The sequence below is a fragment of the Sorex araneus genome, chromosome 11, assembly GCF_027595985.1.
Source record: "Sorex araneus isolate mSorAra2 chromosome 11, mSorAra2.pri, whole genome shotgun sequence".
Taxonomy (NCBI): domain Eukaryota; kingdom Metazoa; phylum Chordata; class Mammalia; order Eulipotyphla; family Soricidae; genus Sorex; species Sorex araneus.
In genome coordinates, this window is record NC_073312.1 from 11,156,957 (window position 1) to 11,174,510 (window position 17,554).

General features: G+C 50.1%; 1 protein-coding gene across 4 annotated transcripts in view; it reads left to right on the forward strand.

Annotated features, from left to right (window-relative positions):
- Positions 1-17,554, forward strand: part of GFRA1 (GDNF family receptor alpha 1) — a 228,461-nt gene that overhangs the window by 160,350 nt on the left and 50,557 nt on the right. For all 4 annotated transcript variants that reach the window (XM_055119503.1, XM_055119502.1, XM_055119504.1 and 1 more), the window contains one exon: positions 5,323-5,659. In XM_055119503.1, coding sequence (XP_054975478.1) covers positions 5,323-5,659 — 337 coding nt within the window. The remainder of the gene's footprint in view (positions 1-5,322; positions 5,660-17,554) is intronic.

Genomic DNA, 17,554 nt, shown 5'->3' on the forward strand with positions numbered 1-17,554 from the left:
TCTTAAGTTCCCCCTACCATTTTGCTCGTAGAATTAATGTTGAGACTTGGTGACTGCCTTTTCTTTGTTTATTGAAATACTCGTACGGTTTTCTTCTTGTCTGTCAATGTAGTGGATTGCATTGACTTTTAAATACTTAACCTATCTAAAAACCTTGCATTTTTAGATAAATTCTGGTTGCATGGTGCATTATTCCTTTTATATGTTGCTTTTCATAAGGAATTTTTGTATTTGTAAGGAACATTAGTCTTTGGTTTTCTTCTTCTTTACTCTTTTTATAGTTTCTGCCTTTTGGGTAAGACTGGCCAGTTAGGTTATGTTTGGAGGATCATGAGAAAATTTTGTGTGACTAAGAAACAAAAGGAAAGGTATGTAATGTCCTATAAACTAACGATCAACTCATAGATTTTTCTTTTCTGAATGTGCAAGGCTGTGCATTCTGGAATTTGTCACAGACTGAAATAGTGGTAAGGAGATGGTAAATAGAATCATCCTAAAGTTAGCTGATCACACCCATGAATAATGGAATAATCTTTGGTTTGAACAATAAAGTGTCCCAACCTTCTTCCACTTTACCTTTTGGTAACATTAAGAAGAGAAAAAATAGTAGCTTGTATATTGTAACAACTTAATTTTAGAGATGAGCTCTCCCCGGGGTGGACCCAGCCGTGATTAAGCCACGGTCTCACATACAGAGCATGTCAACAGTCTTTTGAGCCATCTCCCCACTCACAGTCTTACCAACTTTAGAAAGGAACCTAACGTTATTATGCCCGATGCAGAAATATGCTAGAGCATTTCCTCTCAGATTGAGCTGTAATTGACAGTGTCATTTCAGTTTAAGATGTGTAGCAAATAACTTACATGTATTGGGAAATGATTACTAAACGTTTACTTAATTCCCTCGCCTCATATGGATACAAAAATGAGAGCCGGGGGGAATGGTTTCCTTATTATGACAATATTAGGATATACTCTCTTAGCAACTTGCAGATGGATTACGCAGCAGTGTTAGCAATAGTCACCATGTATGTCACACCTCATCCCAGCACTTAGATACAGATAAGGAGACCCTTTCACTTCTGCCCAGGGTATTCCAGTAAGGCTCTCAGTCTATGGAAATCACAAATCTAATGTCTGTTTTTGTTTTTTTTAAGATTTTATTTTTATGTTTTATATCTATTATGTCTATATAAATATCACAAATCATGTCTATATATGCACATAGCATAATGCTGTCAATGCTGTTGAAAAAAATGGCTGGATCTCTATCATTTTTATAGTTGAATAGTACTCCACTGTATACGTATACATGTGAATAGTATCCTGATGTATACATATGCACCATTTCTTTACCCACTGATCTCATCATCTCATACTTAAGCTATCTTAATGTCTTAGCTATGAGAAACAGTGCTGTCTGGATGTGAGGTCTGCATACATACCCTAGAGAGAGGAATTTCTGGAATATATGACAGCTCTGCTTTCGATCTTGTGCAGGCACTTCGTGCCATTTTCTGGGGTAACTATGCCAATCACAGTCATAGCAACAGTGCCCAGGGGTTGCCTTTTCTCTGTACCTTTGCCAATACTTGTTACTGTTTCATCACTTTGTTGATGGGTCTTCTGACAGGTGTGAGGTGATATTTCTCTGTGGTTTGGGTTGGTGTTTACGTAATGATTAGTGATATTAAAACCTTTCCATGTACCTGATGTCTTTGCATATTTTTAATCAGATTCTTTATGGGGGATTGTTATTAAGAAATAAGAGCACTTGAAATATTTCTTTTGTATGCACATACATTAAAACATGGGTTTTACCACTGAGTCTAAGTTATTTTACCCCTGGGTCTAAGTTATGTGTGTGTTCTGAAATCCTGATTTTTGTTTTGTTTTGGCCCCACGCCCACCAGTAGTCAGAGGTACTTCTTGCCTTGTGCTCAGTTGCTCATCGAGGTGTTTGGGGCATCAAAAGTGTCACAGTCTCAGGCTCACATCTGTACCACTGCACCCCATCTTCAGGACCTGTTGAAGCACTTTAGTTGATGGAATCCATTTCTCTATTTTTGCTCTTGATGTTTGTGTCTAAACCAAATAAACGTTGCCAACACCCTATGTAGAGGTCAGTTTTTAAAACCAATTTTAAGATCTTCAAGTAGTTTAAACACTACTCAGAAGCAAATGTCTGGGATTTCAGTGTATTGAGTTTTATTACTCTTGTTAAAATGTATTTGAAATATAGGCACCTAGAAGCATAGATGCTGCTTTTACACAACTCCAAATGCCACTCGTACAAATTAAGTTGAAGTAAACTTTGAAACCAATGAAAGTCAAGTTCATGCAATTCATATAATAGGAGGGATGATTTTGTTCAGTTGGGGCTGAATCGATGCTTCTAATTGGAAAGAATTTAGAGACTCTAACAGCCTGGACATCTGGGGTCACTCAGTGCTTTCACTTTGCTGCCATTTCTCCTCTGTTTGGATTGATGCTAATGTTGATTCACTGGTCACTCATGGCATCCTTAATGTCTTTGGTCCACCCCAGTGTCTTTGTTCTCTTTCTGGCCAGAGATCACACAAGAACATTTAACACCAAGGCAAGAGTAAATACAGGTAGTGACACTGGGTACTGGCATCCAGCCTTAAGGCCCCTATCCAGATGCTCCAGAATATGGTGGCATTAATTCATTTTAGAGTCTTATAAAATATGCATGATGGGGAGATCTCCTGGAGAGCGGTAGGCCTTCAAGAATATAAATCATTGCCCTCGGGCTTCACAGCACAGCCTGAGATGTGTCAGCAGAGGAGAAGGCTGGAAGTGTCACCGGGCTTGGAGGCCCTGGGGATACTGTCAGGGCAGGTGGTGAATATGTTAGTCTTTGCATTCGAGGAGCCTGTAGGAGATGGAAGTGCCAGCCAGGGCAGGTGCTGATGGAGAGCAGGCCCCGGGTCTGCTTGTTAAGCCCATGAAGAGGTGCATGCAACCACCTTCCTGCATGGCACCCCAGGAAGGGCTGGGCCCCCTGTGGATTGCCTGCCACATTCCATGGACTCGATTCTTGTGGGGCCCGCAGCACTCCTCTCTGCTTTCAGTTTGTCCCTGCTGGATTTTCTTCAATAGCTGACTAGTGAGAGTTGTTTTTCTCCTCTGAAATGTGAACTTTCTTGGGGTGTCTTTTAGTTTCTTATTTAATTCGTTCTGTTCGTTTTTTCTTATAGTGCACACATTTCACAAGCTTTGTCCTCCTGGTAGGCATTCCAGTGCCTGATCCAGTATTGTCATTGTCGATCTGGTGAACCGCAGATTGGCCTCTGGAACTTACCATCTCTTCTTCTTTTTTTTTTTTCTTTTTGGATCACACCCAGCTATGCTCAGAGGCTATTCCTGCACTCAGGAATTACTCCTGGCAGTGCTTGGAGGACCATATGGGATGCCGGTGATCAAACCTGGGTTGGCTGCGTGCAAGGCAAATGCTCTACCTGCTGTACTATCACTCCGGCCCATTACCCATCTCTTCTAACTGAAGTGTGTTGCCCTCAATAACTACTCCCCATTTCCCCTGGCTTAGTCTTGGGTAACCTTCATGCTGCTTTCTGCATCTCAGGGGTAGCATTTTGGGTCCATCTTGTTGGGAATTGACCGTTACCTGACCCATAGCTTTCCTCAGTATGATGTCATCTCTTCTGGCAGCATTTTCCTCCTCCTTTGAAGGTTGAACCCACGGCCTTGGTCCCTTTAGACCTGGATCAAATACCTGCCTTCCAGTTCCACTGAGCCTTTGCAGGAGCTGGCTCCTTTCTCCTTAGTTCTTTAGTGGTTGTAAAGTCCCATTGGGGTCTCTCAAGGGAACAGAAAGAGAGTTCCGGAAGTGGCTGAGGGGAGCAGGAAGTGCTGAGGCCCAATCCCCCAAAGGGGGCTGAGGGGGCACAGGAAGCACTGAGGTCCAAACCCCTGCACCGCACTTCCTCCACTGCCTCCGAGTATCCCTGCTGCACTAATTGATCCCTTTTCCATGGACCCCCTTAAGAATTGGTTTTTGGAAGTTCTCTCCAGCGCTCCCAACACCTCATCCCACATGAAGACACCTGGATCGAGGGAGTCCCATTTCCCTTGCCCGCTCAGCAGCAGCGGAGGTCTAAGGAAGCCCAGGGCTCACTCCCAGGCATGCTCAGTCAATCTCGCCGGAAGTTCAGGAAGGGCTTTGGAGTGTGCTGTTCCTCGGGTCTCGGGGTGCTTGGAACCCCTCGGGCCATCACGGCAGTACTCGAGGGCCCTCAGAGCTGCACTTGGTGGTGTTCGGGAGGCCGTGTGGTGCGGAGAATCAGTTGCAAGGCCTGTGCCCTAACTGTGGAATCATGGCTCCAGGTCTCCATTCTCTTTGAACTTTGCCCAGTGGACTTGGCTCTGGCCAGTCCCCGCGGCTGCCCCAGTGGGGTCCACTTCCACCAGGCTCTTTCCCCAGCCATGCAACGGGCAGACCTGGCTTCTCAACCCTGTGAGCACGGAGGGCCAGGCCAGCGGCAGCATATGCCCTGCAAGTTTCCGAAGGCCAAGGGGTTTGCAAGCCCACCGAAATTCTTTCCAAAAATCCCTGCTAAAATTTTTCAATCTGCCACCTCAGTGCTCATGGATCCTATATCTTCTACGCAGCGAGTTAAGTGGTAATTGAGGTTTGCAAAATTTAATGTAATTTATTCTGGTTTTCTTCCAATGGCCTGTGAGCTAGAACTTAAATACAGCTTCATTGTAGTTGCTTCTTCCTGTTTAGAGAGCCTGGCATAATATTTTGTCTTCTAGGCTCAAATAACCATGTAATTACTTGTAATCATATAGTAATTAGCATGTACTATATGCATTTATTACATAATTATATTCCTGGAGGATTGCATGGCAATTATACTTACATTCAGCACATCATTTTATATACTGTATAATGAACAAGTATATAATTTGTTGCTCTTTTTTTTTCCTTTTACCCTAATTTCAATTTACTAGCCAGGAGCTGAGAACTTATTCTCCTGTTGCCTTGTTTATCCCGAGTCAGGCAGGTGCCTGAGCGCCTTTGGCCTCTCTCAATGCCTCCTAATTATACATCTAAGGCAGTGCCAGGAGCGAACACGGGCTCTGGTGATCATACGCCCAACACAATCCTTGTCACAAGCTCATTAAGTCATTAGCTCCCAACCCAGGGTGGATGAGAGCTCCTGGACTGCCAAGGACGTGACCACATGGCCCCAGTGCTGCCCGGGGCAGTGGCCACGTGGACTGCATGAGGAGAGCGGCCGGGGATGGTCACACCTGCTCTCTTCTCGTTTGCAGTTGAGCACATTTCCAAAGGGAACAACTGCCTGGATGCGGCCAAGGCCTGCAACCTGGACGACACCTGCAAGAAGTACAGGTCGGCCTACATCACCCCCTGCACCAGCAGCATGTCCAACGAGGTCTGCAACCGCCGCAAGTGCCACAAGGCCCTCCGGCAGTTCTTCGACAAGGTGCCGGCCAAGCACAGCTACGGGATGCTCTTCTGCTCCTGCCGCGACATCGCCTGCACCGAGCGCCGGCGCCAGACCATTGTGCCCGTGTGCTCCTACGAGGAGAGGGAGAAGCCCAACTGCCTGAATCTGCAGGACTCCTGCAAGACTAACTACATCTGCAGGTAAGCCCCCCGCCGGGCCGCGGGGGATGTGGCAGGGATCTCCCTAGAGGCTGCCCAGAGACTGGGGGAGGGCCGTCCGTCAGAGCCCTGTGGCTGGAACTGGCACGTGGTTAGAGATTGAGGGGGCGCAGGTGTGAAGGGTCCTGTGGAGAAGGAAAGCTGGACTGGGGTCCTGCAGACTCTTGGTGGTCCGGGCCAGAAAACCAGAAGAGACCAGACAGACAGACTGAACTCTCATGATCAAAAACTCTCACCGCCCCACAAAGGAGAACTTTCCGTATGTTCTGGATCATTCACCCATAGATGTGACTACGAAGAAGCCTGTTGTGCTTCCTCTTTCTCCCCACCCTGGGTGACAAGACCCCCTGTGCGTAAGGTGGGAGGCTTTTGCTTCTTTTCCCCCTTTTGGCTCTTTTTTTTTTTTTTTTGGTATGACTGTCTGAAGGAGTTTGTGGACACTTTATGTTTGGAGACCAGACAAGACCAGCTGAGAACTGGGTGGAGGGGAAGAGGGGCTCCACTTCACTCTGCGCCTACTCAGCCCTAGCTCTGCAGTTGGATGAGGAACCTTCCAGAGTCCGGGCTGAATTCAGTGGCTGCTGGAAGCAAGCGGGTTTTGAGAAGCAGAGCCAAGCGTTTGCTGTCTGGCTCTCTGAGGTGATGCTGGCATTGGAGATGCAGGCGCAGACCGGTCCAGTTGCAGAATACCATATAGGTTGGTGGCAGACTGGACTCCTGTCCTATGTCCCTAGGTCAGAGCCTGCCATGCCAGGCTGACAGCATGCTCTGCTTGGCCAGGCCAGTGTTTGCAGGATGGGTGAATGAGGGTATGACTGGCAGCTTCTTTGCTGTAAGAAACCCCTATTCCTGAAGCTCAGCAAACAGGGGAAGCTGATGGCTGCACGTTTCTGCTTTGTTCTTTTTTTTTTTTCTTTTTTTTACTTTTTTTGCTTTTTGGCAATACACCCAGCGATACTCAGGGGTTACTCCTGGCTCTGCACTCAGAACTTATTCCTGGCGGTGCTCAGGTGACCTTATGGGATGCCGGGGATCGAACCCGGGTCAGCCACATGGAAGGCAAATGCCCTTCCTGCTGTACTGTCACTCCGGCTACCGAGTCTGTTCTTGTGGAACAGAATTCCCTTCTTACCTTGAACACCATCCTGGAGCACCAGAGGGAAAACCATAGTCTTTGCTCTCTGTGTCAGGGCTTTCTGGGAGTGAAATCTCCCCGTTTAGCCTCTGACGCAGGAGGTGGGGGGAGGTACCTGCTGTGGGAGAGGGCTACTCGTCATGTAAAAATGGAAAGAGTTGGGAACAAGTTTCTTGTGGACTCTTACCACCACCCCGGCCCTGTTCCACTGCCACCTCTTAGCTGCAGGCAGTAGGCAGGAGGGCGGTGCTCTGAGGAAGGGGCCAGAACCTGGGGAAGCCCATGCCCAGAGCTCCGAGAAAGCCCACTGGTCAGCTCTGACTCTGGCGACAGCCACGGCTGGGAAGTGCGTCCTGCAGAGGGGAAGAGCCCCAGATCTAGACCCACCTCCAGATGGTGGTCTTGTGTTTGCTGCTTCCTGTAAGGGCACCCCAGGAGAGCGGGGTTGACTTAACTCATCACAGTTTGGTTTTGAGCTCAACTATGAAGTTTCTGGGAGTTTGGGAAATGGGGGTATTGGTGCCTGATCACCCCATGGTTAGAGGGCGTGAACAAGGGCCGTCTGGAGCTGGTGGGGGTGTGCTGGCGTGGAGAGGGTCTCTGAGGACGTTCCAGGAGGCCTGTGATCCAGATCTGCCCAGTGTCCTTTGTGCCATGTGACCTAGGACTTTTATTCGGCACTTGGGCCACCTGCCTTGCTCCTCTCAGCAAGGGGAATCAGATTCTTGCCCTGGTGTCACCCACAGTAAAGCGATTTAGTCGGTAATTTCTATCCGGAGCCCGAACTTGCCACTCATGATTGTCCCTCCCTATCAGAGGTGGGGAGTGTCGTTTATGAGCCTGGGGGGGCTGGCTTGCTGGCTTTCCTTTGGTCAGTCCTTCCGGTCAGGCTTTGTGCTCTGTCCCTTTCAGTCTGCTGTCGGAGCTGGGGCTTGTGCACACTTCCAGGCACTCACGCTCCGATGCAGAGAGAGCGTGAAGCAGCCATCAGGGAGTGAGTGAAGGCTTTGGATGATCTCCACCAAAAAGAGGTGGCAATCAGGCAAGGGGCTGCCTCTAAAACCACATTCTTCAACTGTGTGTGTTACTTGCTTGAGAGCCGTTCCCTGCTGTGCTCATGGATAATTCCTGTGCTCAGGGGCCACTCCTGACAGTGCTCAGGGAACCATATGCAGTGTTGAGATTGAAACAGGGTCAGCTGCATGCAAAATAAGCACCTTATCCCCACTACTGTCCCCTCCAGTTCCCCAGTTGTAGTTTTTGAAAACTCAGACTTTCAAGGGAGTCATTGGCAACTTAACCACCAGCAGCATCATGAAGGAGCTGCCTGAACCCATGCAGACTTCCTGCCTTGAAGGGTATTTCCTGCTCACTGCAAGGGGCCCATTGCACACCCACTCACTGCTTGCTCACTGCACACCACGCAGCACTCACAACACACACTACACACTTACACGCAACACAATACTAAGTGCTCCCCACTCACTGCATGACACTCATTGCACAAACCCACTGCACAGGGCCCATTGCACACCACACTCCATTCACTGCACGCTGCTCAGTTGGACTGCATACCATTCACCATACACCACTCACTGCATACCCCCTACCACACACTACACATCACTGACTTCACTCCGGACACCACTCACCCAATCCCACTCACTGTACGTTACTCACCACTCCTTGCACGCCACATGTGACTCATTGTAAACCACATAACCACTCCCTGCACACTGCACACCAGCGTTTTTCCCTGGGGCCACAAAGTCTCTGCACTGCACTTTCTCTTCGGCTTGGCACCTTCAGAGGGAAGCTGCACAGCCAAACTTTCCTTCTGACTTTGTTATTCTTTGGGGGAAAGCTCACAGATTCCTGTCCTCGTGGGGTATTTGGGGAGAAGATGCAGCTGGACAGCTGGGTCCCACAAACGTGTCTGCTGAAAAGCCAACATGTAGATTGTATGAGTGGAGCATGATAAACGTGAAAAGCCTCTCCTTCCCCCAAACACTGTCTCTCCCTGGCCACATTCCATGTGGCTTTCCAGGGTCCTGTGCTCTGAATGAAGTCAAGACACTTGCTGTAGCGGAAGCCTGTCCCTTTCTTGCTGACAGGAGCCTCTGCGTGGGCTTTATTTGAACTTGTGCCTCCCTTTCTTTCCCCCAAGCCCTGGTCTCCAGAATAATCTCAGCGTTTGGGCATGGGCTCGGGGTGCTACAAATAATGTTCACATATTTTTTAATTTTTCTAATGAGTCACTTGGATGGCTCAGAACTATGTTATTGCCAGAAAGTAGAGAATCTAATCTTTCTTCTTAAGCTTTGACCCCCTTCTGTTAGCAAATAAGAATCCCTAAATGCTTCTGCTTCCAAAATCACGCATTGGGGGGGTGGGGGGAGCAGAAAGAAGAAACTGAATGCCCCCTCCCCCACCTTATGACTTTAGCATGGCCACGTGGTGTCAGCGTTGGGAATGGCTCCAAAGATTCTTCATGTTGGGGGCAGGGCCCTTCTGGGTTATTCTGTGGCTGAGGCAGAAGCATTTCCTAAACCTCTGGGTGCCAGATTTACAACTCTTTGTCCATGCAGTTCATGCAGCACCCTTCCTCAGGGTGTGGCGTTTTACCGTGGGTTTGGGACCATAAAGAGCTCCCCCTGGGACCCACTCTTTAGCTGGACCACCATCCCAGACCCTTCGCGACTGTGTCCCTTGGTGTACTCGAGTGCTGCCTTTTCTCTTCTTTCAGAATATTTGCATGGTAAGCAAGCTGAACACAGATCGACCGTTTTAACAAGATTTTCAGTGCACAGTATTGTTAGCTGTAGGTAAAACATGGGCTGTGGCTCTCTGGGACTTACTCATCTTGCATACTTGAAACTTTAATTAGCACAGAACTTCCCCCAGCCCCAGCAGCTGCAGTCTGTTCTCTGCTCTGAGAGCGTGGGGGTGCTTCAGTACCCCACATGAGCAGAGTTACAGACAGCATTTGTTCTTCTCTGCCCAACTTCATTTGCATTCAAGTCCCACGGGGGCCATCCACTGGGATGGGACACATATTGTGGGATTTTTTTCTTCCTTCTTCAAGACTACAGTGGTGCCCGGTCAAGGAGATGTCATTTCTAATCACATCTCACCAGGGGACTCGGGCGTCTGATTCCCCATCGTTTTCAGCAGCAATGACTTGGTTCAGGTCCCCACGTAGATGCGTTTCTCCTCTTGATCTGGGGAGCTGATCGTGGTGTCCTGGATACCCGTGTGTTGTTCAGTTGATGTTTAGCAGAACCAAGGGGTCGGTCTCCCTGGGGGCAGCAGATAGAAAAGCATTCCTGTGCCATCGCCAGCAACACGCAACACGCTCTCCACACAGAAGCTGGCGCTGGGCATCTTCGTAGAACTGTGTGGTTGCTCATTGTTTATTGGAGTTCACTGGGAAAAGCTGTCACAAAACCACGCAGCTCGTTTCTGCTCTAGGGACGTGTGCTCAGCCCAGAGATGTGAGGGAGGTTTTGTTTTTTTTTTCATTCTGACTCTGGCCCCTTCCCCCTTCATGCATCTTTGATGCACAGGCTAAATCCCCGGCTGGAAACTGGATTCCACATCACTCCATCCAAGCCGGTATTGACATGTGGCGAGCACCGTAGAAAATGGCTCGGAGGATAATTAATACCTACAACGAGATGGGTAGATTAATTTGGCAGTTAATTTTATTTTACGTGGATTCTTTCACAAATGGAAATCGGCAATTAGACAATGCAAACTTCTGAACCGTGGAAGGAAAGGTTCTGGAATGTGAGAAGATACAAGGAAAACATTTTCCAGTTCATTTGAGCAGTTTCCATTTCGAATGATTACATGGGTGTCTCCAGCAAGGCATTCCGAGCGCTGGTGGCTCCCTTTTGAATGTGCTCACCTCTGTTCAAAACGGTGGGGCTGCTGTGGCAGACCCCGTGAGCTTGCGGGGGGACCCTTCTGGACACTCAAGAGAAGAGCAAGGAAGGATATCCTGACATCTGCTACCTTCTCACCCCAGATGCCCGCAGCCGGGGAGGCCCGAGGCTGTGGAATCTTCCAGGCTTCCACACAGGAGCTGGGGGAATGGGTGGCCTTTGGTCACTAGCTAAGCAGGATCTTGGCTCACACGTCCCTGCCTTGTTGGATAACCTTAGCGGGGACCCAGGCAGGGACTGCTGTCCTTGGGCAGAGGCTGGTGGGTGTGTAGTCACCTGTCTGACTCCTAGGGAGCCTAGGTTCCCCAAACACATCCCCCACCCTCGCCACTGGCTCTTTCTCTTCTCTCGCACAAGCCCCGGCTTCCCCCCCCTTCACCACTACCCTGGGTCTCCCTGCTCACGTCTTGGCCTGGAGATGGAAGAGATTCTCTTTTCTCTATGTTATGTTGGTTTAGTAGCTCTGTGTGGACAAATACAGTCATGGCCCCAGAACTGTCTTTTTCCATCTTTGAGAAGGAAAATGGAGGGAAGGGGATATAATTTGCCCCTTGATATAAATAAATAAGAGAGCCTGTATTATGGGGGTGGAGGAAGGTTCCTAGGAGCATCTCCATAGATCTCAGATCAGACCTAGAGAGCTATAGAACTGGGCAGGGAAGTGAAACAGAGGGAAGGCAGTTCTTTGGGGGGCGCAGTGGAGAGCCAGGAGGCGGGGAGCTGGAGGCTGTGGTCAGTGTGATCTAAAGGGTCAATGTCTGGGCCCATCCTGGCCTGGTTGGAGTGTTGAAGTGATACATGGTCACAGGTCTCTGGGGGCTGCCACGTGCAGAATGGTGTAAGGAAGAGAGGGGCCAGCCAAGGAGGCCTGGGGAGAGGACCTGGGATGGACCGGATGCGAGGGAACCAGAGAAAGGGCTGGCAGGAGTTGAGGCCTGATGGCACCATGGAAAAGACATGTGACCTACTGAGCACTGGCCAGCGGGGCAAATGTGACCTTCCAGCCTGGTGACGGGGTAGATGATGGGGTTAGAGGCCATGAGGGGTCAGAGGGCAGAGGGGCACAGCTAGCTCTCAGACTGGAGGCCACAGAAGATGATGGGTGACTTAGGCCATGCTGAGGAGAGGGAGTATTCATGAAGACACTTTGTGACCACGATGGCGACCACAGTCAAGCTTGAGGAGTGGCATTAAGAGGAGGATGTCTTCACTTTCTGGGCCAATGGAGAGGTTGAGGCCACAGATGTGGGGTTTTGGCCCCCAGACCCCCACTTCCTCTTCTATGCTGCGTTTGGTTTGCTGCTGCCTTCTCGAAGCCCCCACAAGGTCAGTGGCACCAGCATCCCCCACGCCCCCCCCCACTCCATCCTATAGTGTGATGTCAAGAGAGAGACACTGAAACGCTTTTCCCTACTGATCTCTATTTGAAAAAGTTTGACTAAGAACTTTAGGGGCTAGAGAGGTAGTCCAGAGGGTAGCACACACTTGCCTTGCATGTAGTAGGCCTCGGTTCAATCCCTGGCACCACATAGGATTCTCCCAGCCCTGCCAGGAATCACCTTTGAGCGCAAAGTGCAGGGTATTCTCTGAATACCACTAGGTGTGCTCCAAACCATTTACTGCCCAAGACAGCTTCGATTGACCTTGTTTAGATTGCGTCCTGTCACGGGACTGGCTGCTGGTGTCAGAAGGGGAGTTGAATCAGCCCAGTCAGTGGAGGTCACAGTGAAAAGGTGGCAGATAAGGCTGGGCACAGCTGCGCCAGCTCTGTCTGGGGTCCAGGGCTAAGCATGGGGAAAGGAGACCCCACAATCAGGCACGCCAAGGCCAGGTCTTCCAGGGCCTGGGGGCCTGATATGAGCTGACCCCCTGTCTGTCCCCGTGTGCCCTTTCCCTGTCTGGCCTCGCTCAGGCCCAAGCCTCTGTTCACTCTGCCTTGGCCACATTGGTCTCCTTGTTGGACCCTGTCTGCCCCAGACCTGTGCCCGTGTTCTCTCTGCTGGAATCACTTTTCCTCACTCCCAGGTTTCCCTGAATCTCACTTGAATAAAAGTGACCTCCTATAACAGGTCACCCTGTTAAATGCTAATCCCCGAACACTCTCAGTTTCCCCAGATGATCCTTCCCTTCCCCCCAAAGCACTGTCCCCTTTTAACACCCAGTATAACTTCTTATCTGTGTCAGTTTTCCTTTCTAGATTATCATCCCCACAGGCAGAGTTATCTATCTGGAATGAATCCCAAGTGCTCCAAAGATGCTCAGACACCATTCTCTGCTTCATAAGTATTTGTTGAATGAGAAAACAGATTTCACTGAGGGTAGGATATAGGAGATGTTCAGAATCATCGGCATAAAAGTTGTTGAAGATGTATGACAGGATTTATTCCTTAGGGAAAGTGAGTAAGCAGGAGAAACAGGCCCAAGATTGGCTTTCATGATAGCCAGGTATCTGGTAAAATGTCTAAAGAGACGTTAGAGAAGCAGGAAGTTGAAGAGTTGAAATACCGAACAAGTATCTCAGCAAAGCTGAGTTAGAGGGATGGGGTGGGAATTAGTGTCAGTCAAGAGATGGTGTAACCATCACTTGGTCTCTTCCTTCATTCATACACCCCTCTGTTATTCATCTGTGATACCACCCAGCATCCATCAACCATCCTTCTGAAAACCATGTGTCTCTTCATCCATCATTTTACCTGACTAACCCTCTACCTGTCCATCCATTCATCATCCATCTGCCCATCTGCTCATCCATATATCCATTGCTGTATCTCTCTGTAAATTCATCCGCTGCCTGTCCATCAAACCTCCATTGTACCTTTTCACCCATCCATTCTTGCTATCTGTTCAACCTTCAACTCATCTATCATTCATCTGAACATCTACCATTGTATCTGTCTAATCCTCCATCCATTAGTCCTCTATATTAGCTATTCAGTGCTCTGCCCATCACCTCTCTGTCCATATACTGTCACATCTGCTCAACCCTCCACCCTCTGTACTTCTGTTGACCACTGTATCTACCCGCACACCCATCAATCTACCCATCTATCCATCCACGCATCCATTTACCACTATATCTGTCCAACTTCCATCCATTCTTCCTCTGTCCACCCTTGTCTCTCTAACCCTCTAATTAACTATCCTTCTGTCCTTTCTGTTCATTCCATTCACAAACCATTGCAACTGTCCTTCCATCTACATATCTCTCCCTCCTTCCCTCCCTCATTCCACCCCCTCCCTTCCCCATCCCACTCCTCTCCCTCCCTCCCTCCCTCTTTGTATTTGGCCAGCCAGCCACTCAGAAGCTGTTCTGCCAGAAACAACTTCTCTGTGCAATGCAGACAGGATGGCAGGGGCACCCGAGATCAGTCAGCAATGATATGGAAACCTTTGATCAGGAAGGTACATACAAGGTGCTCCAGGAAAGTAGATGTAAGAGCGGCCATCTCATTGGTTGGGTCAGCAAGGTTTCCTGGAGGAGCTGCCAGGATGCATGACACGAGAGAGGATGACGTGTGCCAGTCAACTGGGCAGGCCAGGACATGAGTGTGAGGTGGAAAGGCGTCCTCTTACTAGCTTCAGCATGGGCCCCACTACTTGCAAATTCAATCTCCCATCAGTCACCCTCGCCTCTAGGAAGAGCAGAGAGGGCTGACCTGCCCTGGACCCCCGGCTTCCATACGGAAGAGTCGAGAATCCGCCCATCTTCCTCACTCTGAAACCTGGTTTGTGTCACCACTTCCGAATGGTTGTTTCTCCAGACAGGAAGACGGTGTTCTGACACTGTTCAGCCACCCTACTTTGAGTTACAGACAGGCAGAATCCCGAGCCCAGCCGTGTCTCTCTCCAGATGCTCTTTACAGCTCAGTGACTCAGACAGCCTCCGCTGAAAGGCAGTTTTCACCAAGCGGTAGAACATAATGTCCATCAGAGCCTCTCAGCATCATTTAAATTTTTTTTTCTAAAATGCTTCTCAGGTAATACATGCTCATTAAGTTCTTCCTTTATCTAATCTCCTTTGGAGCACTCCTTGCTTATTACGGAGCCCGGGCTGTGTGACAGGTCCTGATTGCGAGAGTTGTTTCCACAAATAGGACAAAAAGCCCTCCCAGACCACACTGCCATTTTGTTATTATTGCTATTAACTCGGTCATTCACTCGGGGCACAGTTGTTCAGCACAGTCAGCCTGACCCCAGGAACCCCAGGTCTCCCGGGAGCTCCTGCTGACTGTGGGCTGTTCTAGGAATCCTGGCCCAGGCCTGCTTCAAGGCAGCGGGTGCGAATCTCCCGGGAGACACGCTCTTGGCTGTCCCCAGCAGCTCCACAGGCCGGTCAGTGGCGCTGTATCGTCACCGCTCTGTGTCCGGGCCTCACAGGGGAACTCTCCTTCTGAGCATGTGTCTTACTTGGGAAAAGGCACAGCAGGCAGGAGACTTCAGAATCTTCCTCCCGATGTGCTGATGGGGGTGGGCACTAGATGGGGCTCTCTGGAAGCCCCCGGTCATTAGCCCACTTTGCGTAAGACAGCAGACAGAGACCTAGGTGCAGCTCCGCCCTCCTCCCCGGAGACTCTGCCTCCCCGGCATCGCTTTCACATGCCGGGCCCAGCCTGGGGAGCCGGCTCTCCTCTGGCCCTGACCACACCAGCCAGGTCCATGCATCATCTTGTTTTTGTTTTATTTGTTTTTTCTAATTTGAAGAACGGAAGCTTCCATTTCATAGGACTATTTTATTTCAAATGATGCTCAGCCACTTTTCTTTCTTCTTGGGTCACAGCCAGCAATGCTCAAGGGTTACTCCTGACTCTGTGCTCAGGAATTACTTCTGGCAGTGCTCGGAGGACCATATGGGATACTGGGGATTGAACCCAAGATGGCCACATGCAAAGCAAACACCCTACCTGCTGTACTATTGTTGCGGCCCAATGTTCACCCACTTTATAAGAAACTATTGCACTGTAGCACTGTCGTCCCATTGTCCATCGATTTGCTTGAGCAGGCACCAGTAACATCTCCACTGTGAGACTTGTTCCTGTTTTTGGCATATCAAATACTCCACGAGTAGCTTGCCAGGTTCTGCCATGTGGGCGGGATACTCTCGGTAGCTTGCTGAGTGCTCTGAGAGGGACAGAAGAATCGAACCCGGGTCACAATGGAGACGTTACCGGTACCCGCTTGAGCTGATCAATGAACAATGGGAAGACAGTGCTACAGCCATTGATGCCTCTGTAAGAAACTATTAGGAAAAATATTTTTAGGCTTGCCCCTGTCACACGTGCAGAGCCCCAGGGAAACCGTCCTTCTGTCTGCCCATCCTTCCATCCATCCATCCATCCATCCATCCTTTCCTCCCTTTATCCTTCTTTCCCTCTTTCCACCATTGTTCCTGTCATCCAGCCGTCCTTCCGTCCACCCACCATGGTGTTTGCCAGCCAACAGCTCACAGTTACTAGGCCAGGAATAAACCAAGGCTCTGCTCTGCCTCCTCCAGCCCCCACGGGAGATGCTCTCTTTGGCTTGTGCGTGGCATGGAGTCGCTGTGTGTACCCAGAGCCGAGGCTCAGAGCAGCCTCATCTTTGGGGGACTCTGCACCTCAGCAAGTCAGCAAGTGGCCGTCAGGAATCTGAATGCCCGGCTCTCACAGTCCTGTTCCCCTCCAAGCTGTCTCAGCCCCTCTCTCCAGCAGTACCCCCGAGGGAGGTCTGCTGCCGCCCCCCCCCCCCCCCCTGGCACTCGCGTTGCTCCCGGGCATTTCCGACTCAGTGAATGGAAAGTAAGCTGTAATTTTCAAAAGCAATTAATTATGCAGAAAATTTCACATCCAAGAAAAACAAGCGTTTAAAAGAACCACCCGTGTGAACAGTACCACACGGAGCTGGGGTTGGAATGAGTTGCTCCCTCCCTTGCCGCTCTCAAGGTGTTTGTGCGTGAGGCAGATCCTGGCTCTGACAAGGCTGTAGCTGGAGGCCTCAGTTTCTCATCTTAAGGCAGCTGTGAGGATAGACGCAATCACTCTGCTCATCCTTCCGCCTTTTGCCTGCCCCGGCACGGAAGATGCTAACTAGACTCCGCTTACTCCCTTTCTTTGTCCCCAGTTTTTTGTCTTACATGCCAACAGACAGCTTTAAATTCCAGATTCCAAACGTATCACCAGCCCCGCCCCCACGAGAGCATACAGAGGCTTCGAAGAAGGATCCGGGGGAGGGAGTGCAGATGTTTGCTGCTTTACCGTGGTGCGCGCCCACGGTTCCCGGCAGCCAGAGGAAATGCCCTCGTGGCCACGCATAGCCACGATGCTAAACTTTCCTCCTCATCCTCCTTGCTGTCTCGGTGCCCACGGCCAGACTACAACGTCCCGAGGTGGCCTCATCATCTGGAGAATCTGCCTGTGATGGCTGTTGGCATAGACAAGGCCCGGTGTGAGCGCGGCTGGCTACCCGCTGGTTGGGCCTGCAGCTGAGTGGGCGGGGGCTGGCAACCTCTGGGACCACGTGCAGCTTCGGTGACCCGGGGTCACTGTGAACAATGGCTCCTCAGGGTGCTTGTCTGAGTCAGGCATGTGAGCACTCAGCAAAGGGCAGGTAGTGACTCATGCCCCACTCTCCTCCTTGTGCTCCTCCTCCTCCTCCTCCACCTCCTCCGGGTGGTTCTGGGCTCTGAGTCATGCCCAGGGGGAGGCTGGGCATAGCCAGGGACAGAGGGCAGGAGGTGCCGGAGCCTGCAGAGTCCAGGCGAAGGGACAGGAGTGTGGGGACAGCCATGGGACATGTTGGGCTGACAAAGGCGAGGTTGAC